Consider the following 22,043-nt stretch of genomic DNA (forward strand, 5'->3'; position numbering starts at 1 on the left):
AAATATCAAAGTGGCAAAGTTGCATCGTTTCATTTTTCACTATGTGGCCCTCACCGGAAACAGTTAAGACTCTATATGTACTCTATGTACTCAGTGTACTGTACTTTTACTGTATGTACTGCGTGATGATTTCTCCAATCCACTGCTGCCCCCTGTGGTTGGAGCGTGACATTGCAAGTGAGCTGCATTCCTGCTGACGTCCTATTTCATGTCAGCACAATTGCTTCATTACCTCCGGAGGCGATGAACTGATTGCACCTGAACGCATCAGCATTGTTGCCTAATGGAGGAATTGTCGCCATGAATTACCTCCGCCGAGGTTGTTTTTCATGGCTTTGCGTCAGCTAATTAGCCAGCGGGGGTGCACCAATTGCGCATGCGTTAGATGTTGGCGTGGATTCGGATGCTGAATGTTGAATCTGTCAATGAATAATGAAAGCAATTCATGTTTATTTTAGCAATTAATGTGTGTATAAATGTTTCATCTATTATTTATTCCACTTGTTTTCAGACTAAGCCGTGCACAAAATGTATTTATCACACTTTGGCATGTTCCAAATCAACTAAGCCATCACTGTTCCCATTTTCAACATAAAGAGTATGAATGGAGACGAGAAATAAATCAAATATATACCTTTAGATGATGCCGTGACCAGTGAGCTGTCCAAGCTGCTCCATGAGATCAAAAAGTGCCGGGACAGAGACTACTCCTTCGAGGAGCTGTGCCACACCATCTCCTCACACTCCATGGACAGCTTCGGCAGCGGGCGGCTCTCGGATGACGAGCGCCTGGACGGGGCGCCCAACGGTACCCTGACGCGGGTGGCCAAGGTATATCACGCTTATCTTCTGAAGATTGTCTTTTTCTATATTTTGTACTGTTCCAAAACTAGCAAGTTTTTTTCCCCCCTTGTATTTGCTGTGTCTGACCGCCAGAGGGCGCCGTCACACAGCACACGTTGAACGCACTAAACCAGCTTCTGTTGCTCTGCACTTATTTACTAATCTCTTCTCCTTTTCTTATAGATTCTAACACAAACTTAACACTTAACTGTTTACACACTTAACACACACATTAGACACATATAGCCTGCAATCAGTCCACGTCTCACTCTGGGGAGTTGAAGGCTCGGCAGGTGGCAGCAGCAGACATGAATAAAACATCCATACGCGCTTTTTAACACACGGGGTGCGCTGCAGGAATGTTACCATAGCAGCTGCTCTTGTCAAAGATCCTCTATACAGCAGGAGCGCTTTGCTGGTTTTTAAACATCTCCAACAACAACAACAACGAAAGATACACTTATCAAAGATCCTCTATATGGCAGGAACGCTCTGCTCTCCTACAGGAAACACTGACAGGAGCAATGTGCTGTTTTTAAAAATCTCCAACAAAAACAAACACACACAAAAAAATGCTTGTGTAAGATCCTCTATATATGGCTGGAGCGCTCTGCTGTTTTTTAAGATCTTTCACAAAAAAAATAAAAAACCCTTGTCAAAGATCCTCTATAGAAATGTGCTGTTTTTAACGATCAGCAACAACAACAAAAAACAACAACAACAAAAGAAGCTCTTGTCAAAGATCCTCCAAACAGCAGGGGCGCTCTGCTCTCCTACAGGAAACAAAATGCTTGTCAAAGATCCTCTATATGACAGGAGCAACGTGCTGTTTTTAAAGATCTCCAACAACAAAAACACACAGAAATTGCTTGTCAAAGATCCTCTATATATGGCAGGAGCGCATTGCTGTTTTTTAAGGTCTTTCACAAAAAAAATAAAAATAAATGCTTGTCAAAGATCCTCTATAGAAATGTGCTGTTTTTAAAGATCGGCAACAACAACAAAAAATAACAACAACAAAAGAAGTGCTTGTCAAAGATCCTCTATATGGCAGAGCGCTTTCCTGTTTTTAAACATCTCCAACAACAACAACAACAACAAAAGAAACACTTGTCAAAGATCCTCTATATGGCAGGAGCACTCTGCTCGCCTACAGAAAACAAATGCTTGTCAAAGATCCTATATATGACAGGAGCAATGTGCTGTTTTTAAAGATCTCCAACAACAAAAACAAACACACAAAAAAGTTGCTAGTCCAAGATTCTCTATATGGCAGGAGCGCCCTGCTGTTTTTTAAGATCTTTGACCAAAAAAATGCTTGTCAAAGATCCTCTATAAAAATGTGCTGTTTTTAAAGATGACCACCAACAACAAAAAACAACAACCAAAAAAAAAAAGCTCTTGTCAAAGATCCTCTATATGTCGAGGGCTTTGCTGTTTTTAAACATCTCCAACAGCAACAACAAAAGAAACGCTTGTCAAAGATCCTCTATAAAAATGTGCTGTTTTTAAAGATGACCACCAACAACAAAAAACAACAACAACCAAAAAAAAAAGCTCTTGTCAAAGATCCTCTATATGTCGAGGGCTTTGCTGTTTTTAAACATCTCCAACAGCAACAACAAAAGAAACACTTGTCAAAGATCCTCTATATGTCAGGGGCGCTCGGCTCTCCTACAGGAAACAAAATGCTTGTCAAAGATCCTGTATGTGACAGGAGCAATGTGCCGTTTTTAAAGATCTCCAACAACGAAAACAAACAAGCCAAAAAAATGCTTGTCAAAGATCCTCTATATGGCAGGAGTGCTCTGCTGTTTTTTAAGATCTTTTACAAAAAAAGATCACCATCAACAACAAAAAAACAACAACAAAAGAAGCGCTTGTCAAAGATCCTCTATACTGCGGGAGAGCTGCGCTGTTTTTAAGCATCACCGACAGAAACCAAAATGCTTGTCAAAGATCCTGTACATGACAGGATCAATGTGTTGTTGAGATTGGCAACAACAAAAAAATATTTTTTTGTCAAAGATCCTCAATGTGCAAAGAGCGCTTTGCTGGTTTTTAATCTCTTTCACAAAAATAAAAAAATAAAACACTTGCCAAAGATCCTCTATATGATAGGAGTCGTGTTGTTTTTGAAGATCTCCTACAGGAGGTACACGGGACAGATCTTCTATACGACATGAAAGCTTTGCTCTTTTTGAAGATCTCCTACAAATAAATAAAAAGATGACAGGAGCACTGTGCTGTTTTTGAAGATCTCCAACAAAAAACAAACAAAATGCTTGTCAAAGATCCTCTATATAACAAGGACAATGTGTTTGTTTTCAAAAAGATCTCCTACGCAAAAGAGAATCCTTGTCAAAGATCTTCTATATATATCCTCTATATATATATTTAAAGCTTTAAAAGAAAACAAATAAAAACTTCTCAGAGAGTCTCTATATGACATGAGCAATGTGCTGTTTTAACAAAAAACAAAAAATGCTCGTCAAAGATCCTCTATAAGACAAGGGAAATGTGTTTGTTTTAAAGCTCCTCTTCTAGAAAAAAAAATGCATGTCAAAGATCGTCTTTATGAGAGGAGCAATGTGCTGTTTTGAAGATAATGTATAAAAAGTGCTAGTAAAAGATGGTCTATATGAGAGGAGAGCTGTGCAGGGCTGATGTGTGTTTGGCTCTGCGGGCCGCCACTTGAATATCCCTGATGTACACGAATGCACCTTCACGCTGCAGTAAGCGTGCAGCATCCTTCCATCGGCAGTCGTTTGAGTGTTGCAGAGCATTCTGGAGCACGCCGTGACCTTTTCCTTGCAGCCTGCATCTTCAGGCTTCTTGCGGAGGCGTGTGTGTGTGTGTGTGTGTGTGTGTGCGTGTGTGTGTGTGTGTCTGTGTGTGTGTGTGTCGCCTCATCAGGTGCTGCCAGGTGGCCAGCGTCTGCCCTCTGACATTAAACACCACACAGCTCCATTGCACAGCTGCCTCTTCCTTTTCCTGGGAGCCCCCACGGGCCCCGCAGGAAAGGACACTGCACCATTTACCCTGCCAAAATAAGAGCATGCTCACCATACAACATGAGGTAGACATTTTTGATAGTTTGTAATATTTTGATGAATGTGTGTGCTCTCAGCGGCCCACCACGCCTCTCCTCGCCGCCGCCCAGGAGGAGGAGGAAGACGAGTCGGACAGGAGTTGTGGCCCGGCGGGATTCTGGGAAGTGTTGACCCCCTGCAACGGCTGCCACAACCTGGGCTTCTCCAACCTGTCGCAGGTACGCGCACAGCATACCTGCGCAACCTAAAACACCTTTCATGAGCCACATCTCTTTCTGTTACTTTCTTGGGAAAGTAACTAGTAACCATAACTGGTTGTATGGCAGTGGTGTTGGCGTGCAGTGGCGTACCACTGCATCATCCTGAGAAGTGTTCTTTTCTTCACTGTTGCCTTGGGAACGCGGCGAAGCAGCCGTCATTTTTCCTGGAGAATATTCGACTTGCGTCCCTTCACGGCTCTGTTTCATATCCATATTCTCTCCTCTGATTAAACGTCAAACAAGCATCCAGTGATGCATCCAGCTTCCATAGCGCTGGTCTTCATTGGTGGCAGGGGTGTCGAAAGTGCGTCCCGTGGGCCATTTTTGGCCCGCAGGTCTTTTTTTAAGAATGTAATTGCATAAAATATTACAATAAAAGAATTATTAATGACATGTGTTATTAGATATGGTGCAACCTCGATTTTGTTAATTTGTTCCAGATGAAAACCAAGGCAATTTTTCCCTTAAGAAATGATTTAAATCCAATTAACCTCTTCCAGATGCCCAGTAAAATTAGCAAAAAATGTGTTTTATAGAGAATAAGTGCAAAATACTTGAGAGTATATATTAACTCTTTCAGTACCAAAGACGTATGTATACGTTTTTTATAATCCCGACCACTCGATCCCAAGAACGTATTTGTGCGTCCTTTATGTTGTTTTTGCGCGAGAGGCAACAAGAGGTGATGATGCAACTCTGCACTAATGCATTAACACTTGAGAGCACTTTTAAGCCATAAAAACGGCCACAAGGTGGCAGAAGTGCATTTAATAAGAGCTCGGCAGAGATCGTTTCAATGGAACAATCACATCTGACAGGAAGGAGGAAGCGGGAGAGCGTGGAGGAGTGTAGCCTGCAGAAGGTTACGCATTGTGGAGAAATTGCTGGCTCAGTAGCCATTCTCCACGCGGTGTGAAAGGTAATGTACCGTAATTTCCGGACTACAGAACGCACCGGTATTTAATCCGCACCCACTAAATTTAAAGAGATGAGCTGCACCGGTCTACAAGCCGCATGTTTCCACGTCGTCACATGGGATATGTAGTACACACATTTACATTTACACACAAACATTCTACATAAACAGCAGCCCACCAGAAAAGTCGCGCTGTCGTTGCCGTCTTGATCCTTCTCTTTAATAGGCCGGACGTCTTGTTGAATGAGCTTGCGATAGAACATGGAACCCGGCCCAGCAAGGTGCACTGTGGACCTCCTGACACCTCTCCACGCGTTCTCCATCATGAGGGCGCTGCTCGGAAGCACGCATGCCGCGGGACCAGAACGTGACCACATATTAGCCGCTATCACTGTATTATCTATGGGGCTCCAAGCATGTGAAAAAAGAAGCTGGGAAATGATGGTAATTTAGCGTCATGTCTAGTGACCAGAACACTACATATAACTTGATAATATGCCACAGTCAGCCACGAAATAGCCATCATTTATTATTTGCAAAATAGTGAGGGACCGAAATTCAAACCACAATATGGTGAGGGATGACTGTACACTGACATAATCATATGTATACTTACATATGTATATGTATATGTATATGTATACTTACAAAACCATAATGACCTGTCTGACTTGACATCCTGGCGAGATTGAATTCAAGCATTTCTTACCTTTTTTCAAAAATTGCTGCCACTCACAACTTTCTTTGGCTTTGGAAGCCAATAAAGTTTTATCCATCATTGCATGGAAACATCACGCCATTACTGACCTAAAACCTTTGTGGAAAGTGTTGTTATTTTACATGTCCTTGTTGGCCCCAGCGAAAAAACTCATGAGCGTAGTTTGTCTCTTCATGTACGCACTGGTCTACTTTGAAAGCCCCCTCAGGTGACGTCAAATAGACGTGCCAAAAAAAACCTATTGTGGTTAAAGTGATTCATTACGTGTGTGTCGTTGGCTGCAGCCATGTGTTGATGTAACGTCCTTCTACGGGGATCAATAAAGTTTTATCTCGCCAGGCTTCACAATCTCGGCTAAAGTCGCAGCTTTGACCAAGCGTTGATGCTGTGGGAATGCAGCCATTTGGATCCGATCCAGATTTAAATCCTGGTGTTGAGACGCAGGTCTGGTCATATCAGCTTGGGATTTGTCTGGCTCGTGTTTGATCTTATATGCTCAAGGAGGCATCTCTGTCTTCTGGACCCAGATAGAGCTCATCCAGAGCGTTGGCATGCGTGTGAAGGCGAAACAGGCGCAGCCTCGATACACTAGCACATCAGCTGATGTAAATTCCCTTCAATGTTGCATTTTTTTCTAGTATTATTTGTATGTCTCTGCAGTATAGTCACTCTCCTGAGGGTCTGAGAAGCTCCTTTGTCCTCTGTGGTGTCTCGCATGGAGGAAATGCCAGCAGATTACAGCATCCCATTCATATCTGATGGCCTATGAACTCGGTGCAAGGAAGGGCGTGGGGGTTCCAACAGTGACACACCAGCTAAGAAATGTTGCACAAATGTGTGTATTATATATAATATATCAACAGCCCACCCCACAACACACACACACACACACACACACACACACGGGCAGTGTTATTATCAGCAGTCCTGCAGCGTCCGCATGCGGTCTGCTAATTAGCGTCCAGAGGAGGCCTCTTGTTTGTCCACGGGCTTCCTGTTCAGCTCGGACACAAGTTGCTCTGTGTCCACTATCTTGGCCCTGATAGACACTTGTGGGGGGGGCGGCGGGGGTGCCTTTGTGGGAGGAGTCGTGTATAATGAATGAGCTCGTATCGCTCGCCTGTCTTCTCCCGTCTCCCCTGGAAGCTGGAAGACACTCAATCAGGTGGTCAACAGGACTCAGTTGGTGAGTTTCTTTACTTTCTGTGTGTGTGTGTGTGTGTGTGTGTGTGCGTGTGCGTGTGTGTGTGAGGAAATCCCAGCTCCAAACTCCCACTTCCTCTGTGCAAAGTGGTTTTTCCTCTTCCTGCCTGGCTTTGGCTTTGCGGTCTCGTGCTCGTCTCCTCGGGACGCGGCGTTAGAAGTCGAGCTCGGCCAGTAAGTGTCTGCATGTTATGCTGTCACTTAATGATGCTTTTCATTGTCTCTTGTTAATATCACTTATGCTCGATGATAATAGTGCCCTCTAGGGCGGGGGTCCCGCAACCACCGTGTCGTACTGGGCCACAAAAAACATCCAAATCAGTACAGTAAACACACACCTCTCTTTATTTTATTTTATTATTTTTATAATTGTAATAACTGTGTTAAATCAAATGTGAATGTGTGCGATTTTTGGAAATAATCTGCTTTTTTATTTATTTATTTGAATTTCTTTAACTTTAATAATAATCTACAATCTGGATGTGACGAGACAAACTCATTTCAAAGCAATTCAACCTAACGACATCTACTTGAAACGTGGTTTGGTCGCTTCCAGGCATGCTCTTGTGTGTTGTGTGCAAGTTCGTTGTTCCGTCCTTTTGGATGAAAGTAAAAAGGAACTGTGCACGATGTCCTTGAAGACGTTGTTGCCGTTCCCAGGGAGACTGAAAAGGAAATTCAAGTTATGACAGCAGCTTCATAAACATGGCACGGTAATGCGCCAAATCCCTTCAAGAAGTTTAGTGTTTCGTCATTTTGGATTAAAGGTAAAAGGAATGCTCTAGAACTTTGTTGGGGAGACGAGAAAGCTAAATGCAACCCAAGTTATGACAGCAGCTCGTGCTTCAAGGCACGCTGATGCCGCCACATCGCTTCAAGAAGTTTGATGTTCTGTCATTTTGGATGAACGTTGAAAGGAACTCTCCGGAGCTTTCTCCATTGAAGACTTCCACTCAAGTTCTGACAACAGCTACTGAAAATATCCAATCAAATCCCTTCAAGAAGTTTGATGTTCCATCATTTTGGATGAAATTAACAAGGAAAAATTCAGAACTTTCCACATTGTTGCCATTCCCATCCGATTGCTTGGATGAGACAGGATTTTGGGTTCTGACCCCTGCCAAAACAAGACTGTGGAGCACAGTGGATGGTAAAAACATGCTGCACACATCAAACTGCGCTATTATCATCTTCTCTCTGGAAAAAAACAACAACTCCAGGCCCGCATAGATGGTGAGTCAGTATTCATTTTTGTTTTGTACGCCGTTTTCCTTTGATATTTTGCTCTTCCGTTGTTTTGCCCATTGCTACATGGTACTTGTAGTACACTATCATAAGATCAGAAAGATTGTTAATGTATGCGCTGTAATGCAGTACAGTATATGGAATTTGACTAACACTGGAAATCATGAGCTGTGCCTTTGCTTGTGCTTTTATTTTGAAATCCACTATGTGCTACATGCCACAAGACAACCCGGCACACTTAAATCTGACCGTGTGACTCCCTGCCTCACAAGACGCCATCAAGCTGCAGGAATCAGATTACTCTGGAGAGCTTCAGTCAGGCAGTTTGTGTGCTAAGCTAAGCATCGTGGAAAATTGGAGTTGATTTGCACCAAGCAGTGGTCACACCGAGGGCATTTCTCTGTGGGCTTTTTAGCATTCTTAGCGTCCTATCAGCGGTGTCAAATCAGCATCCTTGGAGGCGGCGCCAGCCTTTGATTGGATCTCCACTGATGCCATAGAGCTTTTACTGGTGCAAATGCAGAATATGGAAGGAAAGGGTCGAGAGCCAGCATGGCCATGGCCACCATGCGCCCGATGATTCAGTCAGACTGTGGCCAACCATGCAGGTGACAGGCGGGGAACGATGATGGAGCGCGGTGCTGTGGGAAGAAGGAATGTTTTGTCTTGGCCCGCCTGGAATGATGACATTTGCCCCCGCCTCTTCCCATCAGTCATTTATTGTTTGTGGAACATTTCTGAGATAAGAGAGAGCTTTGGTTTGTGACGAGCCTCCTCTGGGGCTCCACCTTTACACCACCGCTACCACACAGGTGCAGCAGTCAGGAATTTGGTGTGACGGTGCCATTGTTGTGGGATTCTCACCATTTTTAGGGGTCGTATTGAACCCACTCCTCCTAGGAAATTTGCCCAATTGCCACCAAAATTGAACCATGTATACTAGATGGTTGCGTGACAATGAGTTACAAAAATTGTGAGTTTTGAGCACAAGGTGTTTGTGTACCTTAATGGCAAATTTATTTTTTTATTTGACATAAAAACATGAAATTCCTCCCGAAATGTTATAAAGCTTTAGCACCCACGGCCAGTGTGTCAGATTGACACATAATCACGCATACATGTTGGTCATGATGGGACACACATAAATCATCAAACCGAAACATGCACAGGTGGTCAGCCATTTTCGTTTGAAGGTGCCATTTTTCTGGGATTCTCGCCATTTTTACGGTTCATGCTTGAACCCAACTGAACAGACTCCTCCTAGGGAATTTTCCCACTCGCCACCAAAATTAAACCCTGCCTACTAGATGGTCAGGTGACGCTGAAGTGGGTGGAGCTTGATGGCAAAGTTAGCTATTTGACAAAAAATAGCGCTCAAAAGCACTAGCACTCATGATGGCGAAATCCCCCAAAATTGCATGTTTGTTATTACTGAACACATCATCAAACCAAAACACACACAGGCGGTCGACCATTTTGGTGTGACGGTGCCATTTTTGTGAGATTCTCGCCATTTTTAGGGGTCGTACTTGAAGCGACTCCTCCTGGGGAATTTGCCCAATTGCTACCAAAATTGAAGCCTGTATACTGGATGGGCGCGCAACGATGACTTATGGAAATTGTGAGTTTTGAGCGTAAGGTGTGGGCGGAGCTTGATGGCCAAGTTAGCTATCTGACGTAAAGTATTGGCACCTGCCACCAGTGCGCCCGATTGACACAAAATTGCGTGGGCATGTTCGTCATGATGGATGTACAAAAATGATCAAGAAGTTGTACCGTATCTTGATTAGAATTGCTGTATAAATAAGGACATTAAATTATAATAATTAATGAAGTATTGCTTCAAAAGAGCCACCCGGGTGTGCTCATTCCAGCTGCAGACACAAAAAGAGGCTTTTATAATCTTGTTTTTCAGGCAGCATTCATGGAATACTTGAGAGGTTATTTCCTATTCCCCCTCGCGTCATGTGATGTTAAGCAGCCTCATATGATTTTCATGCTTGTTTTAGCTTCTCTTCCCTCACATAACTCTTAAGAGCAAGCGGGTCAACATAACCTCGTCTTTGTCTCGTCTCTGCGTTCCTCCCCCCCAAGGACTCCAAACGCTCGCCGGAGGTGGTTGCTTCACCGTCGCTGGACGTCTTCCTCCCCGAGGACGAGGACAACCCTTACGAGTCCGTCACCACCGCCGTCACCCGCAAACCCTGCTCTCTGGACATCAGCCAGCACCTCAACGCTCGTCCACGCAACGGTAGGTCGTTTGTCCTTTTTTTAAATGTGTGGCAAATGCGCTCAGTGTTGTGCAACTGCCACCAAGTGGACTGGAGTTGCTACGTTTGTCATATTTAACCCACGATGCACACGCCAGACTTCATAGCAATGGAATCCTGACGTCACGCAGCCGCGTATAAAAAAAGAAACGAAGACTATCAAATGAAAACAAAACACACACACTTGATTCTCATCACTTTTAGGGTGTCAGACTTGAACCGACTCCTCCTAGGGAATTTACCCGATCTCCACCAAAATTGACTCCTGTATACTAGATGGGCGGGCAACAATGAGTTACGAAAATTGGGAGGTTTGAGCGTAAGGAGTGGGCGCAGCTTGGCGGCGAAATTTGGTATTTGACAAAAAACATGAAATGCCTCCCGAAATGTTATAAAGCTTTAGCTCCCACGACCAGTGCGTCCGGTTGACACAAAATCACGTCCCCATGTTGGTCATGATGGGACGCACATAAATCATCAAACCGAAACATGCACAGGTGGGCAGCCATTTGGTTTTAAGGTGCCATTTTCCTGGGATTCTCGCCATTTTTAGGGTGTCGTACTTGAACCGACCCAATCGCCACCAAAATCGAACCCTGTATACTAGATGGGAGGGCGACGATGAGTTACGAAAATTGCGAGTTTTGAGCTTTGATGACAAAGTCATCCAAAAAAAATCTGAAGTGCGTCTCGGAGACTTATAAAGCACAAAATATCAAATGAAAACACTGTACAAAACACACAAAATGAGGACTGATACAACGTCAGTGCAAGCCTGGAGTTAGTTTTCCAGAAAGAAGATGATGAAAATAGCGTGCTTTGATGTGCATGAGTGGTTGTGGTCATCACCCAAAATCCAGTCTTACACACATACTTGGAGGGGAATGCCATTGTGGGAAACAGATGGTTGCTGGTTCGATCCTCGACCCTTCTGTAATCATTCAAATCATACTTTACACATTTTGTAATATTTAGTCTGCTAAAAACAAATTTAATGTGCCTCCCCCCTGTGGAAAATCACGTGCTATTAAATTCCCACCTATTCGACAGGGTGATGTGGCTCGGGAAATGGATTGGTCGCCTCCCAACCCAATTGTTGCTGGTTTGGTCCTCAGTCCTCCAATTGTTTGACATATTTATGGATTTCAACAATCATTCTGCAAAATTCTGCCATTCTGCCGTTTATTTGGACCGCAAACTAGTCCCACATTTCTCAGGCGCTTAAAACATTCCATCAACAAAACGTTCAGCTCATCTATCAAGACTTTTTCCATATTTTAATATCTTGTGTGACATTTTTCCCATTGAAAATGAATGTCACCACTTATTGGTGGAAATTAACTACATTTAATACCACATGTGACATTCTGCGTGTTCTGTGCGCTGTGGCCAGGTTGGCTTGCGAGTTTCCATAGAAATTGCAAACTGCTTAATCTGGTTGCTTTTAACTTTAATCCAAATTAAATAATCCAATTTGGCGCATAAGCAGGGAAACGTAACCATATTTTAGGGTAGCTACTGTCATAATTTGTGTTGTATTTGGTTTTCTTGTCACCCGATTGTCCTTATTAGTAACTTTAATCCAAAATGATGGAACATCGAACGTCTTGAAGGGATTTAGTGCATGAGCAAGGCAACAAAACGTATTCTAAGTAGCTACCGTCATAATTTGGGTTGTATTTGGCCTTCTTGTCTCCCCATTATCCTTATTAGTAACTTTAACCCAAAATAATGGAACATCGAACATCTTGAAGGGATTTGGCGCATTAGCCAAACCATATTTGAAGTAGCCGCTGTCGTAATTTGTGGGCTCTTCCCATTCCTGCAACACGCCACGGGTCGTCACGGCAACCGGATCAGCTGTGATGAGTCGCCTGTACGTTGGCATGGGAACGGCATTGTCAGTCACCCCCGCTCCCCCCAACCCGAATAAAGACAGAGAGAGGGTTGTTTTGTGAGTGTGCAAGTGCCCTGTCTATACTTAATGTGCGGAGATGATATGCTCAGTGCCTCCAAATGACATCGTGGGTGTCGTGCTTTGTTGGCAGCACTTGTAGCCGAAGCAGAGACTTGATTAACACATCAGCAATGAGCCGACTGATGGACTCGTCCGTGTAAATCCCTTCTCTGCGTTAGGGATTCACTCTCTGTCTTTATTCCAGCAACTTGTGTGAGGCTAAGCCGCCGCAGGAAGGAGCTGAAAAAAGAGAAACACATCCAGGGGCTCCGCTTCGAGTCCTCTCACTTGTCAGCCTAATTGGACACAGGTGTCATTCCCTCACCCTTCGCGTAACTCCAAGCGGAGAGGGAGGGTAAACATGGAGAGGGTGACACTTGAGATGAAGGGATGTTATATAAGCACCTTTCAGCTAATTGATGCATTTTCATGCAGCCATTTTGGACTCGTTTTTACACGCTAATCAAAGCACAGCGCGTTACCTGAGGTGGCAACAGCGCCCTCCCTTGACCGAGGTTGTAATTACAGATGCAATGTATTTTGCAGGGGTGTCAAACTGGTTTTCATTGAGGGCCACGTCACAGTTATGGCTGGCGTCAGAGGGCCACTTGTGACAGTGAATATACTGTGCATGAATACAAATGGAGACTTCCCTCCTCCCTGAGCTACAAGCTTATCGTAATGGGGTAGTTTGCGTGTCCCGATGACTCGGGGCTAAGTTGGCTGCGGCTTCTGTGCCCTTGGTAGGGTCTCCCATGACAAACCAAACAGACCCCGAGAAAATCATTCAGCTGCCACACGGTGGGAGGACCGAGTTTTCCGTAGCCCAGACGCCCCCCTCTGGAGCCAGGCCTGGAGGTGGGGCATGATAGCGAGCGCCTACGGCCGTGTCCATTTGTTGCCGCTTGTGGCTCCACATCCACCGCAGCGTTTCCTCAAACTACGGTGTGGGCCGAGGGTTATTAAGGCGTTAACTTTAACAGCTCTAATTATAATATAATAATACAGTAATTATTATTATTTCACCCTTCGTTTGGTTTTTGTGTTATATTGGGGGGGTTGTTTCTATATATATTTTGTTTCTATATATATATTTGACATTTATATTGTATTTATTATCTTATTTTTTAATGACTGTAATAAAAGCTGTGTATTTTAATTATTAGTATAGATTATATAATATTTCATATATATATATACTTTTAGAACCCATATATGTAATATTAGTATTTTAGTTGTATTTATTTATAGAAATATATTTAATGCAGTGATCTTAAAAAGAGTACTTTTAAAACATATGTGTAATTATTAGTATTTTTTATTGTATTTGTATGTATTTGCAGATATGTATTTAATTTGATTTCATTTCTTTTACAACTATTAGTTGTGGCTGTTAATTGTTCGTATTTGAATGACTACGTGGTTTCGTACAAGTCCTTGCTATCGCTCTGCCCCCGTGTTCCGTGTTGAATGCAAACTACTTACCAATTTTGCTTCTCTCTCCGTTATTCACGGGGTTGGAGGGATTTCTTGTCTTTTTTGAAGTCTTCCTGTCCTGGTATCTCCATGGCGACCCGCTGGCCTTTTTCCTGCATTGACTTTTGGGGATATGTCTCCTTTTCCCTTTTTATTTATTCTACTTTTATCACACTGCACCTCTTGCCTTGCAGAGGCGCTCTGCTACATCTTTATTTTCCACATTTTTGTGCAGCATGTCTCCTGCCTTATCTGGAAGACACGCTGTCCTCTCTGAATGAAAATAAATGGAATTTTCTCCTCTTGTAACGTAAAATATGCATATAATGCCCGGCACTGATCCAGTCATGAATAGTTAGATTAGCATATGAAGCTCCTGGAATTGATGCCGCTGAAATATCTTAAAGTAAAGATTAGTCAGTGCACCTTGTATTCCCTCGTCATCAGTCTGCTGAGGACACACACGCACACACACACACACACACACACACACACACACACACACACACACACACACACACACACACACACACACACACACACAGTTGTCTATGAGGAACATGTGTGAGCGTGGCGTGCTGTGAAGTCATTCATTGTGATTGCACCTCCTGCTAGACGTATGATGCTCATCCCGCATCACTTATTCATCACTCAGCCAATGTGAAGCGGTAGCAGACACTTACGATCCTCTTCCTGTTCCTGTGTGTGTGTGTGGGGGGGGGTGCGCACGCGTGTGTGTGTTAGCATATTTTGGGAAACAGCCTGTTTGTTGCATCCACATGGGTTGATTAAGACAAATGCGCTCTCTCTCTCTCTTTCTCTCGCTTCCTCTGAAAGCTAATTTGGGCAACGTCAGCGTTTTCACCGTCTTTCTCCTCGCCCCCCTCCTCCAAAACCTCAGAACCAGCAACCCTCCCTCCTCACCCGAGCCCCGCTTTGAACGGCAGCACGCCGGGGAAATTATTTGTGTCTTTGTTTGATGCAACTGGATGATATCTTACGTCTGTCAACACTGCAGAGATGATTGCAGTATCTATTATTGCAGTATTTGGTGAGCCAACAGGCAGCAAGTATTGCGATCATTTGTACACAGTGCACCTTCAGGCAATTCAAGGTGTTTGCCAATTCAAGTGCTTGGAATTTGCATACAGTGCCTCAAAAGTCAGATAACATATTTAATGTGTACTCCTGCCTGGGATGGATTCATTTTCACTTTTTTTTTAATTTCATTCAATCCTGACTCTTTTTTTTTTCAATAGTTTGGACTTTTTTTCACTTGCCTTTATTTTGTTATTTTTTGTATTTTATATTTTTATTATTTATTTATATTTTATATTTTTTATTATTTTATTTTATTATTATTATTTTTACATTTAAGTCAAGTAACTTTTTTCTACATTGGCTTTCTAATTAGTGTTTAATTTTTGTCCCATTGTCCTTTATTTATCATTTAATGTTTTGTAATATTTTGTTGTATTTTTTTTATTTCCTTTAGTTCTGTTATAATGTTTTGGTTGTCCCATTCAACTTAATTTTTTACTGTATTTATTAATTGCATTATTTTCATGATTTAAGTAGTTTTTGTGTTATTTTGGGGGATTTATATATATATACATATTATAATATTATATTATATTATATTATATTATATTATTATATAGTATATTATTATTATATATATACATATAATGTTTATTTAATGTTTATTTATTTATTTATTTATTTATAGAAATAAATTCAATGCTGTTGTGTTATATTTTGTTTATTATCTTACATGTTGTTTTATTTTTTCATTTTTTTATATTTAATTTACTTGTGTTGTTTATTTTATTTATTGCATTGTTTTCACTTATTTAACGCCATTTTATTCTTTTTTTTTTACAATTACATTTGCATAATGTGCGTTCTGCACGTGCACACGCTTCCATTCGACTCTGCTGCCTCTTTGGATTACATCTGCTTTAATGTAATCAAGTCATAATATAAGAAGATACATTGACATTGTTTTTGTTTGAAAGCTTTCCAGTAACATTTTCCAAAAGTGTAGACTTTCATGGCTCCAAGAAGTGAATTTGAATGACTTTTTTGTGCTGTTTTGTAACGACTGTCATGTGCAAAGTGAAGCTGCGCCTGCCGCAAACGCCAAACAAAAAATAAAAACCATCTTCTCCCTTCCTCTCTGCAAGGTCACTTGTCCCATGTAGCGGGAGCCAGTGAGGGGGAGCACGGTAACCATGGACACCACTCCACGGGCCCCACTCCAGACTGCTCGCCGCCCTCCCCCGACACGGCCCTGAAGAACATCGAAAGAGTCATCCGCCCACAGGTGAGTGCGCGTACACGCACGCACACAACGCACAAGGATTGTCGAGGCAAGTGATGCATTATTGAGCATCACAGCATCCACCTACATGCAGCTGAGGCACCTGCACACACACACTGATGTCAGACATCATATTTCCTAACCACACAATGCATCTATTGATTTGAATCACAATCCAGTCGTCCAATAATGGAAGAACTCCAGAAGTGTGAGCTCACTGTCGCCCCCTGAGGTGCTTAGCGGTACTACAAGCAAAGTCATTATTGTGCTGTCACTTTTTGTCCACTCACTACTTCAACGTTCCACGAATGCCACATTTCCAAGTTCCATATTTGTTAAGCGATTCAAACCATTCCAGCATCTAAGCTCATTCAGGACAATCAGGCCAAAATAAAAAAAGTCCCGCTGTCACCGTAATTCCACATTTTCCATCACACAAATCCCCTTTGAACTTGTGATTTCATACTTTGTCTACATTTCCCAATCATATTCAGAACATGACATTACACCCTTTTCCCCGCAATTCCTCACTTTCCGCACAGCGTTTCTCCTCTTAAGCATTCACGTGCAATTTTGACATGAAACTAGACTGGACATTCTCTAGTCTGTCCAAGGTCTTCATCATAATTGCTCACGCTTGCTTGTAAAAACACAGTCATTAAAAAAAAAAAACGCCAGGATGGTTCCTCTCCTCCTCTCATCATCATTGCTGGTTCTATCTTTGGCCCGTTAACTAACGCAGACAGGTCCCATGCGGCGCCCAGCGGGGCCTTCGCTCTGCTTGACGCTCGTATAATCACTTTTATTGCTCCAAATGAGTCTCTTGGAATTCATTTTCCTGCTCCATCACGTGTCCCTTTGCATCAGCCCTACGCTAAAAAGGTGAAGAAGAAAAACATGCAACGTAGAAGAAGAAGCAGTGGATCGCTATGAACAGGACTGCGATCTATTTGTGGCGTGGCGGGGAAATGATCTCATGATGTAATAGTCACATTTGCCGAAATAAACGTAAAAAGCAAAACATATACGTTTAGGACAGCAGAGGAACATCCTGATACACAACGGTCCGATTACTTGTCTCCCCATCATCAGTAACGTTCATCCAAAATGATGGAACATTGAACTTCTTGAACTTCTTGCGCAATAGTGTGCCTGGAAGCAACCAGACCATATTTGAAGTAGCTGCTGTCATAATTTGGGTTGTCGTTTGCTAGCTCGTCTCCCTGTTATCCTTGTTATAGTCCAGAATGATGGAACATTGAACTTCTTGGAGGATTTTGGTGCTTCAGCATGCCTTGAAGCGACCAAACCATATTTGAAGTAGCTGCTGTCATAATTCACGTTGACTTTTGCTTTTTCGTTTTCCCATTATTCGGAACTTTAGTCCAAAATGATGGCACATCAAGCTTCTTGAAGGGACCTGCCGCTTTAGTCTGCCTGGAAGCAGCTAAACCGCATTTGAAATTTCTGCTTTCATAATTTAGGTTAAGTTTTGCTTACTTGTCTCCCAATTATCCTCCTTGGTGCCTTTAATCAAAGATGACAGAACATCAAACATCTTGAAGGGATTTGGCGCTTTGGCAACCCTTGAAGTGACCAAACCGTATTGAAAGTAGCCGTTGTCCTAATTTATGTTGACTGTTGCTTTCTTGTTTCCTCATTATTCTTATGAGTAACTTTAGCCCAAAATTATGGAATGTCGAACTTCGTGCATTAACATGCCTGCAAGCGACCAAACCATATTTGAAGTTGCTGCTGTCATTATTTGGGTTGACTTTTGCTTTCTTTTCTCCCCATTACCCGTATCAGTAACTGTAGTCCAAAATGATGGAACATCAAACTCGTAGAAGGGACTTGGCGCGTTGGCCAAAACATTTGAAGTAGCTGCTGTCATAATTTAGGTTACATTTTGCTTACTTGTCTCCCAATTATCCTTATTGATGTCTTCAATCCAAAATGACGGAACATCGACCTTCTTGAAGGGACTTGGCGCATTAGCGTGCCTGGAAGCGACCAAACCGTATTTGAAGTTGCTGCTGTCATAATTTAGGTTGAGTTTTGCTTTCCTGTCTCTCCGTTATCCTCATTGGTAACTTCAATCCAAAATGACGGAACATCGAGTGTCTTGAAGGGATTTGGTGCATTCGCGTGCTGGGAAGCGGCCAAACCATAGTTGAACAAGCTTCTGTCTTAGTTGGTGTTGACTTTTGCTTTCATGTCTCCCCATTGTCCTCATTGATGACTTTAATCCAAAATGACGGAGCATTGAACTTTTTTTAGAAGGGATTTGATGCATGAATAGCTGAATGTATGTATATAATGTTATGTTATGTTGTATATCATTACAAAATAAAAGAAACGGCATTGTTTCCAAGAATGATATCCACTGACATTTCATTCAAACACTGTGCAGACAAAATATGCTGTGTCGGCTGTTCTTAGCTGCGGTGGAGCACAAATAATTTTGACGAGAGAAACAAAAACACTCCAAAGCACTGAAACGTGTGCAATTAAACATCATTTTCACCAGCAAATGAGCAGCATCTGCAGCCAAAGTGAGATCACAGGTGACTTTAGCACGCTGGCGCTAATGAACGTGTTCACGCTCATTAATCACTTAGCTGCTGAGTGTGTGTTTGTGCTAAAAACACCCCTTTGCGCTCTCCTGTGTGTGTGTGTGTGTGTGTGTGTGTGTGTACAAATGTTGAAGAATTTGAACTTCATCTCTTCATCACCTTAATGTCTCGATGGCATCTCTGCAGTGTCACTGTGCTCTGGCTAACGACTCCATCATGCTGTTGTCAGCACTTTTGGCTCATTAAGAGGCTGCACATGCTCATCATCAACGCACACACACACACACACACACTGCGGGCCGGGATGAAGCTTGGCGTTGACAATCAGAACGGGCGTCGGACTAATGAACATGTCATTGGTGATTAAATGTAAACAAACTCCAAAAAATGACTTAATTTTGCAGGAAGAACACGCTAACGCCACACTAACAAGCGTGCATGTTTATCTCATTCATGAATATGAATAGTAATTCCTGGGTAAGTCATTTTAGTCATTAATAATCCTGCCCAGCCCAAACAGCGCACCTCCCTTTCCTCGTCGCTGGACGTCCAGCGGCCCGTCAACCACAGCTGCGAACCCAGCGAGGTGAGCTCGTCCCTGGGGTATGCCAGCTTCAGCACCAGCCCCCCGGCCAGCCCTCCCTTCAGCCCCAACCAGGACCAGGACCAGGACTCGGCCGGGTCGGACAATGACTGTCCCCTCGTAGGTAAGGAATTTGACAGACTTCAGGAGTCTCTTTCTGTCCTTTCACTACTTCTGCATCAAATCATTCCTACTAGGGATGCACCGATACACTTTTTTTTTTCTTACTTCCGATCCAATATCTGCCAATATTGATACAATTCTGATACCGGAGCTTTAAGATGCAACCGTGCCAAAAGAATATCAGCAAATGTAGCTCGAGGAATACCAGCAAACACACACATACAGTATAAGCGCTCAGCCTGACGCGTTTACGGCTTCACAGTCGGTCGGACAACACAGAATTCTTAATATAACTTAATGTTTCATGTCACTAGACGTTTGTGATGTCCGACTGTTTTGTGCGACCATAAATGCGTCAGGCAGTGTATGTGTGGAGGCGGTTCGCTGATGCCCTTTTGGCTACGCTCGCTGACCGATACTGGGTTGGATCGACCCCGTCCCTAATTCCAAGCAACGGGAAACTGCCTTGGCGGCGGTAACAAATGATGTCTTTTGGCTCAGCGTCCTTTCCTCCCACATTCATTTCTCTTTGGTCCGTTTCCTGCTGACCTGCTCTCATGTTGCCATAGCGATGAGAATTCTTGTTGTCATGGCAAAGTGGCAACTGCTGATAGAAGGATGCATAAAGAGTCTCACCTGGTGTGTGTGTGTGTGTGTGCGTGTGTGTGTGTGTGCGTGTGTGGTTCAGAGGTCTAACAAGACTTTCATCAGCCTGGTGCTTGACACACACACACACTTACTACACACTACACTCAATGAACGACGTCTTCCATCATCTTCTCACAGAAGCACGGATCCTATTTTAGAAGAAGGTTTTTTTTAAATCATAATGAGCAGCCTTGACGGCACCGTTCTCTTTGAGGGCTTTTTATAGCGCACAGGAAGTGACAGGAGGTGGCCGGTGATTGACAGGAGACGTTCTGAGGTCAGTCCAACACAGTGACTGACTGCGCTGAACGTTTGTTTGGTTTTGGATGCGCGTACGGTGAAGGTAAATTACGCTTGGGAAGACATGCTAGCTTACACGTGCGGCCCGGGGGCCATTTGAGGCATGCGGCTGTTTTGTTATTAGCATTTAACTTGAAAACTTCAGCTGTTATTTTACGCGACTAAAGCCAAAATATTAAGATTACAAGAATGAACTTGTAAAAAATAATATTATTCGGAAAAATGTTGTCATTCTAGTAGCACAGAGCTGAAAAATTAAAGAAACAATTTTATTTTTGTAAGTTGTAATATGAGAAACAAACTTTTTCTCTTAATATTTTGACTTTGTTCTGACAGCTCTTTTTTTTTTAAACTCATTCAATACCAAGACGTATTAGAGGCTAAAAGAGTTGATGATGCAACTCCCCACTAATGCATTTGGCTTCAGAGCAATTTTAAAGGAAAACTGCACTTTTTTTTTGAATTTTGCCCATCACCCACAATCGTTATGTGAAACATAAACACATCTTTTTTTTTCCCTTTTCTGTGCGTTCTAACGAGAGAAAACGAGTTGGTATGAGCGAGCTAACATTGCACATCAAGGGAGGTGCCTATTTCGACTATAAAGCCGTCTAAAAAAGCCTCCAACAAGGTTTTATGGTTTTCTATCCCTGCTGTGATCATGCATTAACAAGTACATTGATGATAACATGTAACAATTACAGTATCTTGCCCTATTTTGATGATTTATATCATTACTGAAACTTCTTTCCTCGGCACATTGGTTTGACACAGCCCACAGGAGCTAACGCTACTTCGTCAACAACAGCAGCATAGAAATAGCGACGACACTTCCAATGTCCGCTCTCACTGGGATGGCTGTGTCTCCCAGCACAAGACTTGTGCTCCAGCCCTCGGGTAAAAAATGCTGACAGCAAACAAGCATCTTGTTGAGTCTTTGTAGCAAAATTGAGAGCCAGTAGTATCCACTCTTCCGTCCGTCCCCTTGCAGTGACATGAGGTGTTGTGAGTGACGCTGATGCTAGCGGCTAGCAAAAATAATGTATTTTTTCTTTAATATTTCAACTTTATGTGACTAAAATGACATTATTTTTCCTCATAATATCAAGAGTTTATTCTCATAAAATTGCAACTTTTTTCTTGTTTTTTTGGGGGGGAAATTAGGCTGGGGAAAAAGTTGTAATATTATGGGAATAAAGTAATAATATTACAAGGAACAAAAGGAAGTGTTTTAATATATGGAAAGTCAAAATATTAAGAGGAAAAAAGTTGCAATTTTACAAGAGTAAACTTGTAAAATTATGAGAAAAATAATGTCATTTATGAGAAAAAATAATGTCATTTTAGTAGCATAGAGTTTAAATATTAAAGAAACATTTTTTTTTTCAGTTGTTAGACTATGAGAAACAAACGAAGCCAAATAAAGTTGTAATTTCTGGAAAATTAGGTTGGGGAAAAAGTCCCAATATTATGGGAATAAAGTCAAATTATGACAAGAACAAAAGGGAGTTTAAATATTTGGAAAATTATAAAAACAGCAGCAAAAATG

At 42.4% G+C, this 22,043-nt stretch overlaps 1 protein-coding gene across 5 annotated transcripts in view; it reads left to right on the top strand.

The window, feature by feature from the left end:
• Nucleotides 1-22,043, top strand: part of anks1b (ankyrin repeat and sterile alpha motif domain containing 1B) — a 126,100-nt gene that overhangs the window by 49,051 nt on the left and 55,006 nt on the right. For all 5 annotated transcript variants that reach the window (XM_054752932.1, XM_054752926.1, XM_054752927.1 and 2 more), the window contains 5 exons: nt 641-831; nt 3,974-4,114; nt 10,333-10,489; nt 16,128-16,267; nt 19,352-19,547. In XM_054752932.1, coding sequence (XP_054608907.1) covers nt 641-831; nt 3,974-4,114; nt 10,333-10,489; nt 16,128-16,267; nt 19,352-19,547 — 825 coding nt within the window. The remainder of the gene's footprint in view (nt 1-640; nt 832-3,973; nt 4,115-10,332; nt 10,490-16,127; nt 16,268-19,351; nt 19,548-22,043) is intronic.

Source organism: Dunckerocampus dactyliophorus, chromosome 15 (assembly GCF_027744805.1).
Source record: "Dunckerocampus dactyliophorus isolate RoL2022-P2 chromosome 15, RoL_Ddac_1.1, whole genome shotgun sequence".
Classification (NCBI taxonomy): Eukaryota; Metazoa; Chordata; class Actinopteri; order Syngnathiformes; family Syngnathidae; genus Dunckerocampus; species Dunckerocampus dactyliophorus.